General features: G+C 34.2%; 1 protein-coding gene across 2 annotated transcripts in view; it reads right to left on the bottom strand.

Annotated features, from left to right (window-relative positions):
• Positions 1–4,147: 4,147 nt before the first annotated feature.
• Positions 4,148–13,945, bottom strand: part of LOC127869435 (uncharacterized) — a 15,128-nt gene continuing 5,330 nt past the window's right edge. For both annotated transcript variants that reach the window (XM_052412012.1, XM_052412011.1), the window contains exons 4-6: positions 13,918–13,945; positions 12,042–12,133; positions 4,148–6,124 (exon numbers count right to left, since the gene is read on the bottom strand). The exon at positions 13,918–13,945 is cut by the window's right edge and continues 47 nt beyond it. In XM_052412012.1, coding sequence (XP_052267972.1) covers positions 4,883–6,124; positions 12,042–12,133; positions 13,918–13,945 — 1,362 coding nt within the window. In that variant the 3' untranslated portion in view covers positions 4,148–4,882. The remainder of the gene's footprint in view (positions 6,125–12,041; positions 12,134–13,917) is intronic.

Genomic DNA, 13,945 nt, shown 5'->3' with positions numbered 1-13,945 from the left:
AAACACTTTTTGAGGCACTTTTCTGCTAAACGATGTATCCATGTCTAACTCAATTTTCAGGAACGTATCTATGTAATATTTGTTTCAATTAAAAATGTAGGTGCACACAATGACACGTTAAAGGGATCTTTTCACGCTTTGGTAAATTGACAAAATTGAAAAAAGTTGTTTCAGATTCGCAAATTTTCGTTTTAGTTATGATATTTGTGAGGAAACAGTAATACTGAACATTTACCATGGTCTAATATAGCCATTATATGCATCTTTTGACGATTTTTAAACCTAAAAATTATAAAGCGTTGCAACGCGAAACGATTGAATAATTTGGAGAGTTCTGTTTTTGTCGTTAAATTTTGTGAAACTACGAAGATTGCTTATATAAGGTATAAAATACTTCATGTGTATGTACTCGGCGGAATAGCTCAGTAGGCTAAAGCGTTTTTACTTCAGGACTCTGGCAGGACTCCAGGGGTCACTGGTTCGAAACCTGGTCGGGGCAATGTTCTTTTCCTTTTTTTGATTTTATTCTTGATTTTTTACTGGAGCTTTTACGATCCAATGTTTACATTAATCGAAATAAAGCATTTAATGAATAAGTTAAAAAATGCCAAAATCTGTGAAAAGGCCCCTTTAACTGTGCACTTTACCGAACGATTCCATACATACAATTATGTGCTTATGAGTGATATCGCCATACTATTGTAATAGTCGAAAACCCAACCTTATTATTTTATTTTCATTTACATTTTGTTAACAATAGTGTGAACAAATTGTATGATTATCAACTACACAATAGTCAATACCTCAGTTTTATAATATGCGTTTATTTGCAAACTGTACATGACAAACTACTTTTTGTTTAACCCTTATCTCTATGAAACTGTAACACACAATAAATAAGGCATTGATGTTTCATTGCGTGTGCATATTTTGACGATCAGGCATGAGTTTTGCATACCCTGTCTGAAGTATATCGGCTCCGCAAGCCGTATTTTTGAAGCTGTGAGAAAATCATATGTTAATGAGATACAGGAACTCAGAAATTAAAGAGCGTGAACACACCACTGTAGCAAATATATTCACAATATCGAGTATTATGCATTATTTTTTATTACACTTACTTATGTCTAAATAGCAAACTCGTATGGTATTATTTAACTTAAACTATAATAACTTTTTATGACGGTAAAAGTTAGTAATAGTTGGCTACATGCATCTCTTAAAAAATCAAAATCACGCAAACACTAAAGGTATAAAGGTTTGAAATCACTGTCTCTGCAGATACACTACACAAAATGAAAGGTAAGATACTTGCTTTGTATATTTATTATACCTTATTTGAGAAAATTCTTAGAATATTATTATATTATGAATTTTTATTTGTATGTAATACATTTAAATGAAACTTGTTGTTGATTTTGCGCGAAGTCGTGCGACTACGCCGCAAATGATCTCGTGTGGTTAACGTCATTATTGTTGTTTATTATTGTCACTTATACATTTGAACTTCATTTTAAAAAAGTCGAATCCGGATTGCGCGTCTCTTGTTTTTCTTAATTGATTTGCAATAACAGTACGATCGCTGACTAAACCATAATATTAGATCCGACTTCGATAGTCTGCGTGTTAAGATACTTTATCTTCCAAAGACTGCAAGAGGTTATTATCAAGTTTGACATACATACGTTGAGATGAAACGTTTGCCTATGACAAGCTGACTTTTTTGTGCCTATAGTTTGTTAATTGTATCGGACTTATTTTTATTAATATTTTGAAGCCATTCAAACAAACGTTTGGCATAATATTAAATCGTTTCGTATGTGTGGTCGTGAATGAGAGAAATACTAACCTTAAAGTACAACTCATTTAATATGTGATACTATTAATACAAAATGTTAATACTAATACAAAAACTTACACAGGCGGATAACTGTTACCTGTTTTATGCCATTTAAGACGACATTGTTGGAAGCTCTTGGGTAATACTTATAATTCGTGTTTTTTTTAATTAGGTAATTAGTGAATTAATTTGCACATTCAATGAATGAAATTATGTGTATACATGATTTATACTTATAACAACAAATACATTGAATCAATTACATGAATTTGTTTTTAATAGTAACATATCAGTCAATCGATATAATATAAATTACTTAAATATTAAATATCATTGGTTAAATTAATTTTTTATGAATTTAAGCAATAACATTAAAATACAAACAGAGTAAAACATATATTAAACAAAATAATTTTAAAACTCTCATAATAATACCTTAATTATTTAAAACGTAAATTGAAATATAATAGATATATTGTGAATGTATAAAAGAAATGCTATTAAGAACGTATTTTACTCCACGTGAAGTTTTGCAATAATACATTAATAAATAAATTATGTTAGTATCGGCTTAAATAAATACCATGTGAATAAGTACCTTTAGTTATTGATTTTATAATAATAAATAGCCAAAGGTTTTACTAATTTTTTTTTCTCTTGTTTTTCCAACGCCTTCCTTTAAAAAAAACACCATTTACGATTAACTAAATTTAAAAAATAAGAAAATAGTGCGGCCCTAAAAGGTCTTTAAACCTCAATGTATTAACCGTTCCAAGGCGGTGATCCCAGTAGCATTTTATGTTTATAGCTTGTGTTCTCTAAAAAAGACCTGCACACAACCCAAAACTTGTCTTTTGATATAGTTTTCGGTGTCATTGTTAGCTACATTAACTTCTTCTAATAGAACATTAAAAATCAAAGTGATTTAATGAAAACATAATTTGTTCATTTTCGGGCTAGTACATTTACTTTGTTCTCAGCTCAGTGAGACAATTTATGTATTTCTTCACTTTACTAATTAAGCGTTTGACGCCCAAAAATATATGTATACATTATTTGACATTATTTATAGGTTAAAGTGAATGCAATTAAAAACAACTAATTATTGTATTATTGTTTTCTTATCGAAATGGCAAAAGTTCATATAACCTATTATTGTGTATACTAAATTGTACATTCGGGCGTACACGTACTGCAATGCCGTCTGTCATCATCGTCGTTCACCGATAAATTCGTGGTGCTACAGCAGAAAATGATTACGATTAATCTCGTCGTCTTTAAACGCACAGAAAGACAATTATATAGAACGAATACATCTCCAATATTACGATCTTAAAATCAATCGTATAAACGACCGCTAGTCATTTATCTAAGTCAAGTGACATATTGCTTAAGTTTGCAGGGCAAACAACACGAAAAGTTTGATATGCCTTCGTCATACGACACACTTTAACTGTTTTAGGCTACATGCATAGGTTATCGGGTTTAATTATTATTATAGAGTTAAACTTAATTAATATTTTTTCTCTGACGGGCGTTTCTTGTTTGATTAACTATTTTTTTTTGCAGTCACATAAATAACCAAGCTGTGTTATATGGATCTTTTACACCCATTATTGCTAATTCTTCCTGTATTTGCGCGATGATGATCTGAAATATTAACTGTATGATGCTATATTCTTAAATCGTTTTCTAAAAGGAAGGGATGTAGTTTACACTAGTCCTCAAAAAGTTGTAACTCTGTTGCTCTGGTTTTTTTCTTACGATTGAGTAATTAAATGGTAATTACAATGAATGCGTTTTAATTCCCTTTTATTATTGTTTAATTTGAGTTGTAATGTTATGAGGTTACATTTTATTTACACTTATATGTATCACGAATATTGCTGGGCCAAGTGTGAGATTGAGCGCTCTAAAACCGGTTTAAACCCCCAATGCTTTGCATTGACCGTTCCAAGGCGGTGACCCCAGCTTTACATATGTTGTTTTGTTATGTGCTGTTTTGTACTGTTTTGGCAATAGGTCACTTGCCTTTAATAAAGGACCAACTAATTGTATATACTGAGAATGCAATACTGCTCCAGCAGCTGGAGTTTCACTTCGTTATATTCTATCTCTGTAGTAATCGAAATTATAAGTTAAGCATAAAAGTATAAAATAAAGAAGTGAAACTCCAGCTGCTGGAGTAAATCTCCACCAAGTGATCTTTTGAGTTTAGATATCTGGCCCGAGCATCGAACCGTAGTTAAATAGTCACCTCTTAAGTTAATTGCGGATATAAGGCAAGAATTTTGTTTTAATCTTCTTTAATATACTCTTCAAGTTAATGTTCTTCTGAAAATATATAACATGTTTAAGCTATCACTTAAAATTTGATAAAGTCAATATAAATTAACGTTTACCAAACAATTCATGAATTAAAAGAGCAAAATTTTGTAAGTGTGTACTATTTCTGAAACTGTTTGTGATACAAGTTAAACTTGCAATTACGTTTCCATACTTATTGTTAAATACATTTCATCACGTGCTGTGTGAAGATCATTCATTGTCCACTGTGTAGTTATGGTTATAGGAATCTATACTGGAATTGCCCGGCCTTCAGCCCCAAATGTAGTGTTTACAGATATGTTGTATATGTGTATGCGTATATCGAATTTTTGAAGTCCTTAATTATACATGTACCCATCCACGTTATAAAGCAAGAATCAAGACAGTAGGTGCGAATTTTGAATTATGGCTGCAATTTCAAGCTATTTGGGCTTAAATGAAACATTTTGAGTTTGTTTTGTGGTCTTTTCATTTGAGGGGAAACCAGAATACCATGCGAAATTTCTTAATGCCCGGTATGGTGACCACGAACTAAATACGTCGACTACAGGCATTTTGCCCAAATCGCTGAAGGCAGAAGCTCATGGACCAACCTATTGGGTAACCCGACAGTTGAACTGCAATCTTCATCGTAACATTCTGTTAAATATAATTTTCATATCATCAACTGAGCATCCTTCGAGGCGCAGTCGTTGATGGACTTCCATCAATATCTCATCCATTCGTCTCCATAACTGCTGCAGGATCAAATCTGTGTTCATCGACCCTCCAGCTTGTATCTATGAGTTGAAAACTCCTCTTTAAATCCTCCAGCTGTAACATCTCTAGCTCGGTTCTCAATTTGCTATAAAACAGCAGTTGATCTGGGTACGCGATAACTGCAAGTCGAATCCTATGCAGTCGAAGTATTATTCTTGGACCTTCATCCATCATCGCTGTGATAACGTTTTCCCAACAACGTTGTTGGTCTCCTTCTAAACCACTGGCTGCCATAATATTTCTTTCCGGAATCATGTAATAAGCAAGGTGCTTTGTTGAAACAACAGTTCGTAGCTTAGCCAGTCCATCGTGGAACCAATGTAACAAGCTTTTTTCGTGAAACAATGTCGGTGAGTTTAATTCCGCTTGCCACAAAACAATATTTTTCAGAACGTACGATGTTACTTCTTTTCTAGATGGCTTAAGTACACATTTTACCACCATTTTCAACAATACATATATGTTTAGCTGAGTGTCAGAAAGGTTATTCATTAGTTCCGTTTCTCCAGTATTAAAACAAATTCTCCATTCTAAGTGTCTGTGGCTACTTTCTTTAAAGCCCACGGGAGCAACGAATGCTCCGAAAGACACAACTTTGCTAACAACTTCTAGTGGTGGCCACAGGCGAGGTCTTTCTGCCCATCTTTGTAGAATGCTTGGACAATTATACTTGAGAGTAAACACTCTGTCTGAGTGCAGAGATCCTAAGAATGAATGTGGCAACGACGGTCCCGCACGTTCATGACACACTTCCTCTGGTTGACGTTCGCCCGTTGGAAATTTGCTTATGAATAAGTCACTGTCTAAAAGATGGCCACCGTTTCCATCATCACATAACGCGTTCATAATTGCCGAAGGAACTATTGTTCCAAGATTCCATACATGCAACTTGCAGTGACCAGCATGTGCAAGGCAATTGTTTACTTTAATGACGGTTGTGTCATCTGGTGTTGCGGTTTCGTGACTGTTATCATCAACACAAACGACATGAGGCAAAACATACATGCGGTCGTGGTCGCTCTCCAAAAAGGAAGTTAGACCTTCTGATTTACTGCCGGTAGTAATACATGTAAGATCATTACTCATACTGCTATCCGAGATCTTATAGACTTCTATCCGTTTTCGTCTGATTTCCGCTCCATAACCCAACAAGTACATTACTGTACTCAATTCTACCGATAGAGTTTCAAGTTGGATCTGAAATCGAAAGTATTTGTGTATGGCTTATAGTTAGTTACTCTATATGGTGATTGGAGTTTTTAGTGTTGGCAGTTGCAATAAATACATTTAAAGGAAAATCTTCAAAGATTGACGCAATGGCAATTTTCATAACAAATTGTAATTTAATCAAACATAAATAAATGCATGATATTAAAAAATTAATATAACACCCTCGCTACGAAACATGTTAAAAGTATCTTTTACTGTATAGATATTATAAAACAAAATTGATACAAAAAGGCGTTTCGAACGATTTTTGTCAAAAACAAAATAAATACGTGTAATACTAAGGTAAAATTTAAAACGCACGAACTAAATCTAAAGCCTGAATGGTGCAGTGGTAACGTGTATGATTTAGTTTCCAGATGTCCCCAGATAGAATCCCGATGATGGCAATATGTTTTATCTTAACAATAGTATTTTCTTGCTTTAACAATAATAGTTTCTTGCTTATATAGTTTTTCAGACTCTTCGAAAATAGCACATATGTTTGAACAATATATACATTTTCAAAAATACAATACTCGTTGTACAAGTCATTGTAACATGCTTATGAAATGGACAGGTGTCAAATAAAGGGAAGGAGTCAATGCTGTTAAAATGGAAGGAAACTGAATGCGCAGTCTATGTTTGCATGCCAGAAATGATGGACGTCCTCTCTGAGGACTGTATGTGCACAAAGAACAAATACCATATTTGAATAATGTTTAAATAATATTTAAAGCGCTCATTTAAGTGACTATTGGCTATTGACTATCAACATAAGTACATTATTTCCTCACGCACGGATTGAGCGCTGACAGTGTGAGATTGTTTTACAAAATGGGGATTACCTAAGAAACCTGGCGGGCGAGAATCGGAACCTTTTCACAGCCAGCCGCCAAAACAAAATCAAAATTTAAGACGCTTCAAATCACACACGTATCGCTGTTTATACGTATAGTACTGTTTTTGCTCTTAGCGGCGCAGTGCATTGAGATGAACCCAGGCAATGATCTGCGCGAAAGAGTACCGCGCCAGAAGTCTCTTGGTAGAAGCTCGAGCCGCAATAATACATCCGTCAGTGGAAAGACTGCGACCGAAAGCGTTAACGTAGTTGACTCATCAAAAGACACCAGAGTCCGACCCGACCGTGAATGCCTAACTACTTTGCGTACTTCACTGCAGCCGGGGCCGTCAGATCAAGACCGCGCCACAAATCAACTATCCCTTAACAACTGGCTCACTAAAGAAAGTCAGCAAACCAACGACGGCGACGATGATGGTCGTTCAGTATTTTCCAACCAATCGGAAACCGAGATCGATACGATCAACGTCAATGAGGCCTCAATTTTTTTTAGAAATGTGTACCGATGTAAAGAAAATGAACACAAAATTTGATAGTCTTGAATATTCTGTAAATTCATTAAAAGAGGAAAACAAGGCAATACGAAAGGAAAATGAGGGACTTAAATCCTATGTAAAAAAATATATCGAAACAAATGAAACTGTATGAAGAAAAACTAAGCAAAATGGAACTGAAACAAGAAAAACAGGATATGGCTCTTAGAACAAAACAATCTTTAAATATACGGCATAACCTTCTCTGATGAATGAAACCGCCTCTCAAACAGAGCAAAAACTTCGTAATCTTTTTTCGACCGAATTAGTGTTGAATCCGGATGAACCACAATTGGACTGCGCATATAGACTTGCAAACAAAAAAGTCCAAATTAGCTAGATTTTGTGCGTTAAAGAGTCGCGACGCATTGTTAAATGCTTGTCGACAAAAGCGAAAACAGGGGCACGTAACCGGTAGGGTAGTGGAAGATCTACCGGAAAGGATCGTAAAAGCGCGCACCGGACTGTATCCGTTTCTTCAACAGTGTATAGCAGAGATTTATGTTGGACGAACTAATAGTTGACGGCGATACTTGCGTGTTCAACGTCAACACTAAAATGCCCCTTTTAGTTTCTAAATAGGGGTCCGGCCAAAGCCCAAACTGCAGTGTAAATGTAAATAGGTGTACATATATTAAAATATGCTCATTAAACATTCAAGGTCTTAAGAAATACGAAAATGATGAAAGCTGGCAGACAAGTGCAGATGAATGTAATCAATTTTTAAATGGCTATACATGTAACTCAAATATGAGGTTTTATGGAAATACGCGAGGCTCAGGGGGCGTCACAGTTTTTGTGCTTGCGGGATACATTTAGTCAGCACTTTAAGCAAATATACGACACATTTGATGATTGTGTAATATTAAATGTATCGGAAGAGTTTTTATGCCTGACGGAGGATGTAAAACTTGTACTTTACATACATTGCCCCAGAAAGATCACCAATTTACGAAGACATCACCACAAATGACATCGAAACTCTGCAGGATAAACTGCTTGCCATTGTATCAGACTTCCCATCAGCGCACTTAGTAGTAGCCGGGGACCTGAACGCAAGGATTAGTGACAAACTGGACTATATACCAAACGATGACGTCAATTTTATGTTCGGTGAAACTGCATATCCAAGTGACACGTTCTGTGCGCCAAGAAGAAATAAAGCCGTTACACTTAATAGGTTTGCTGTTGCTCTCTGTGAACTTTGCTCTGTTTTTGACATTCATGCATTAAACGGACGATCAGATGATGACAAATTAGGCGAATTCACATGTACTGCAAACGGCGGCAAAAGTATAGTTGACTATATATTGTTCCCAACATCGCTCTTTGAGCATGTTAGTCACTTCGAGGTTGCGAGCGAAGTTGAACAGCAAAAATTCGCACCCATTTGATTATTCAAACCTGAAAACTGCACACCATTTTAAATGGAATGAAGGCTGTCGTGAAACATTTATAGAACGTATCACAACGAATCATACCGCCTTTGAACGGTTGCCACCCAACGGAAACGCACTTGAAAAATTAACGCAATCATGAATGTTTTTGAACAGGAAAGCGCATGTATGAAGAAGAAACTTTGCGGCCCGCAACACAGATCAAAGAATGTATTCAACCTGAGTGGTGAGAAGCAGAATGCTCAAATCTTAAATACGAGAAGTATCGAGCTTCAAGGAAGTTCCGTACGACAAACACAAGTGGTGACCTCGAACAATATAAATTAAACAGAAATAAGTATAAGCAAACGTGTAACACAAAAAAGGCAGAGCCACAGCGATCGAAACATGAACAGTTATGTAACAAAAGCAAAAATCCAACAAAATTCTGGGATCAATTACCAAAAGTCTAATATGAGTAGAAACGATTCGAGTGATTTGATTTCTGGTGATGATTGGTAAGATTATTTCCGTAAATTATTTGACAATGCGGAAATGGATGATGGTTACCATATCGACGCGCTTCCTAAGCTAGCAAGGAAGATAAATGCCGATTTTTTAAACCTAGATATAACTGATGAACAGACTTGCAAGAGCTTAAAGATCTAAAAAGCAATACTGCAGCAGGTTACGATGGTCTCTGTATAGAAATGTTTTAAGGTCACTGCTAAACGAATTGTGTCATTTTTGACAAGAACTTTCAATCATATATTTGAAACGGGTGTATTTCCTTAGAATTGGAGTGGCAGTATCATTACTCCCCTTCACAAAAAAAGATCAACCTTAGAGCCAAACAATTAAAGGGCAATATCGCTATCGAATAGTAAAAGTGTTTGTCAATATTTTAACAAAAAAACTTATTTATGGTGTGATGAAAACATGGTCCTAAATGAATCACAGGCTGGTTTTAGGTCATGATACTCAACTGTTGATAACATATTCAATTTACACGCTATCATTAAAAAGTATATTACGATATAAGGAGGCCGTTTCTACATATTCTATTATGACTACCTTAAGGCTTTTGACAAGTGTAATCACATGAAGCTTTGGCAATGTCTATTGTAAAATGGTGTTAATGTTCTTTTTTTTAATATGTTAAAATCTATGTATAGTCAAATGAAAGCATGTGTAAACGCAAAAAATGGCTTGACAGACTTCTTTGACTGTAAAATTGGTACAAAACAAGGCTGCTTGTCGTCGCCGATTATTTTTGCCATGTTCATTTATCATCCGATTAACTTTTTGAGATCAAAAGAAGGCGATGGTATATATGTCTCTCCTGAAATCGATAGATCATTTGTATTAATGTATGCTGATGATGTTTCGGGACTAGCAGATACAGCTGTGCAATTGCAGCGACTAATCAACAATATCAAAGTATTTGGTGATAAAGTTAAAATGAAAGTGAATCTGGACATGTCCAAGATCATGGTTTTTAGAAATGGTGGTCCTCTACGCCGATATGAACACTGGACATACACAGGAGCAAATGTAGAAGTCGTGTCTTTCTATAAGTATTTAGGTGCGTACATAAAGCCAAAGTTATCATGGACAATGCCGAAGGAGACGCTAACAAAACAAGCCACGAAAGCTTTAGGAAGCATTTATAGGGTTCAGAAACATTTTGGATATTTTAGCCCAAAACAAGCGTTCAAACTTTTTGACGCTGTGATTACGCCGATTCTTTGCTACTATGCCGCAATATGGGGCTTCCAGTACGCAGATTGTATTGAACGTGTGCACATCAACTACTGTAAACGGCTTTGTGGTTTAAACAAATCTGTGAAAAATTTCTTTGCTTTGACTGAATGTGGACGACTGCCTTTGTGTGTGACATACATGGGTAAACTCATTGCATACTGGGTCAGGATTCTTCAGGGCAAAAAACAGATACCCGAGACAAATGAACATGCTTCTTCGAAACCTCGATTCATCAGGCTACACATGTTGAAAGAGGACTATTCGAGAATGGCTTTGGCTATATTTGGTTAGCAAACAAAGTCGGAAATGCTAACATGCCCATGTTCTTATTCAAAAACAGGCTTAAAGATTGTGCTCTGCAAAAACTCCAAGCTCAAATGGATAGTTCGCCTCAGGCGTAATATGATCGGGAATACAAAACATTACTTAATGTTGAACGATATCTGGCAATTGAGTTGCCTTACGCATTTAAAAGATGTCTTTCACATTTCCGATGTTACGGACACGAGGTCATGATTGAGAAAGGCCGACACTTGAACATACAGCATAATCATAGATATGTAATTTTTTTCTAATGCGAAATGTCTATATTGTAGAAGATGAGTACCATATGTGTATGCAGTGTCCATTGTTTAACACACTTAGACACGATTTGTTTATTCCACAGTGGCTGAATCAAATACAGTTCGTTTGTTCAATATGATAATGGCCGATACAAATGACAAGCATATATTTTGATAGCCAAATTTTTGTCTAAATGTAAAAAAGTACGAAGACATTTCATTAGCACACATCATTTATAACATTTGCATTATATGTCCCTGTTTTTTTTTCCTTTTTCTTTTAAACTGTCAATCCCATGTATTTAGACTGCCATAAATATACACATTTATATGTCTGTGCATGCTTATATGTAACAATTACGTAATTATCATGCAAACTAGCTTTCATTTTAATACTGCATGCTTGTATTGCATTGTTTATTTAATTTTGATAATGAATAACGATTCTTAGATTACTTTATAAGTCTGTTTCTATTGTGCATGCTAACTTGCCATAGGTATTTAATTATTAGGTTAACCATGTTTTGTTGGTGAAACTGCATAATTATATTGTTTGGCATTGATAATGAATCATACGCTGTGGCTTACCTTGTAAATATGTCTATACTTGCATTTTGATATTTACAAATTGTGAAATTATAATGTATAGCAGTATTTGTTCTACGAAAATGCATGCGTGTGTTGCATCATATGACTTTGTATTATTCAATTATTCAGTTTATTTTATATAATTATCAAATTACAGTGTCTGTATTATGGGCTGGAGGCCTTTGACTGCCCAATAAATATTCGTATTCGAATTATACTTACCGTTTGATGACATTTGCTGTTTCCATCGTCACTGATTGGCCACTTTGTTGCACTGTCTAATTGGACAGACCCGATCAACCACGAAAGAACACCTGTCAATAAATTAATGATATTTATTTTATGCTTTCCGGTTGTTTATAGAGAAATATCAGTGAATTAAAACTGATATTTCACTGTTTCAAACAGTGAAAAAAAACACTGAAAAATATCGAACTTTTTCACTGTTTTAATGTGAAATGACGTCATTTTTTCAACGAAATGACGTCCAGCCAGGGAAATTACCCAGTTAAACTATTTTACAATGTAAATAAACGGTGAAAAAAAAGCATAAAATAAACAAGAAAATTTGTTGGATTCGATGTAATATCGATTTGAATTCACTCTTGATCAAAGAAAATATGTATTTGATATGATCACTCTTGAAATAAAATCGATATTCCATCGAATCCAACAAATATCCTCTATATATTAATGTGAATTTTTCTAGCATGTCTCAAATAATTTTGAAAACGTTCACAGAACAAACCCGATTTGCAATAACGTACTTTACTTACACTAATTGTGAGAACGTATACTGACATAAAAGCAATACGCATATATTAAAAATAGGCAATACAATAACGGACGGAGCGCACGATTATTATTCCGAAGGGATAGTTCTAATCTAAATAATGAAGGTGTAAACTTAAATCAAAGTTTAAAGAACATGATGCTCTATTGAATTATACTTAAATAGTGATAAAACAGGATGTGTTGAGTCCAAACACAATTATTCAATAATAAAACGCCATTCTTTCAGGTCAATTGCATACTACCACGAAACTTCGACATACATTTATTTATCGATAGCTGTTTAGAAGTTTCCACGTGGGCAAATCAAACGCAATTATTTCAGTTCAGGACAGTCATCGTTAACAAAACACACCGTTTGAATGGACGTTATTTAATATAATTATATTAATTTAAAACTTGACTTAGAAAAAAAAATACGAAAACATATCCTGAAGTTTCAAATTCTTAAATCATCTGTATTAATTGGTGTTTTTATGAGAATTGTATCGCAACAAATAAGGTTGTGGGGTTTGGCTTCTCACTCAGATGTTCGACAATATTTTTATATAGTCTACATTATTCTAGGTCTTTCATTTGTGTCAAATAAGCTAAAGTTAATTTTTGTATATATTACATTTGAATGTACCACAAACTGTTGAATAATACTGCTCTGTTAAACAGATAAGAAATTAAATAACTGTGATAACAATAAAGAATAATTTATTATTTTATTACTAAGAATTTGATGTTCAGTAGTTTATTGATAATGGTGATACATTTTGAATTATTTGTGAAGCTCTCTGTACTCATACGATTTGAAAAAAAATCGTTTATTGATTTGTATTGATGAACCATTTATGTTGTTAATTTTAAAGTTGTATATGCTTTTATGACATTCAGGTCGCATCTAACAGCAATTAGCGGTATACAATAAATTGACATTTCGATTATTGCATACAATATTTGAGACAGTTTTATTTTTACAAATGCTAGCAGTTGAGTTGGAAATTCATTTACTGACAAGACGAAACAATGTAAGTAACGTGTCATATTATACGCGACCCATTTAGGAATAATACATGAAACGGTTACCAAAGATGTAGTAAAAATAACATAAATTGTATATATTAACAAACACCATGTACAACATCATAATGTTTTAAGTCCTTTTATTTCATTCAAAATATACATCTTATGCCTTAATGCGTTTATAAAATTAATATATTTCTCACAAACAATATTAACATTTAGCGTTGTTGTAAAATAATTAAATAAGTATCTATTATTTTGTCGCTCATATATACTCAAGAAAGTTTTTGTATACCCGGATAATGTGTCTCTTCATCGCATGT

This window comes from Dreissena polymorpha, chromosome 2, assembly GCF_020536995.1.
Source record: "Dreissena polymorpha isolate Duluth1 chromosome 2, UMN_Dpol_1.0, whole genome shotgun sequence".
Classification (NCBI taxonomy): domain Eukaryota; kingdom Metazoa; phylum Mollusca; class Bivalvia; order Myida; family Dreissenidae; genus Dreissena; species Dreissena polymorpha.
The sequence above is the reverse complement of the archived record's forward strand: the minus strand, read 5'-3'. Positions and strand labels throughout refer to the sequence as shown.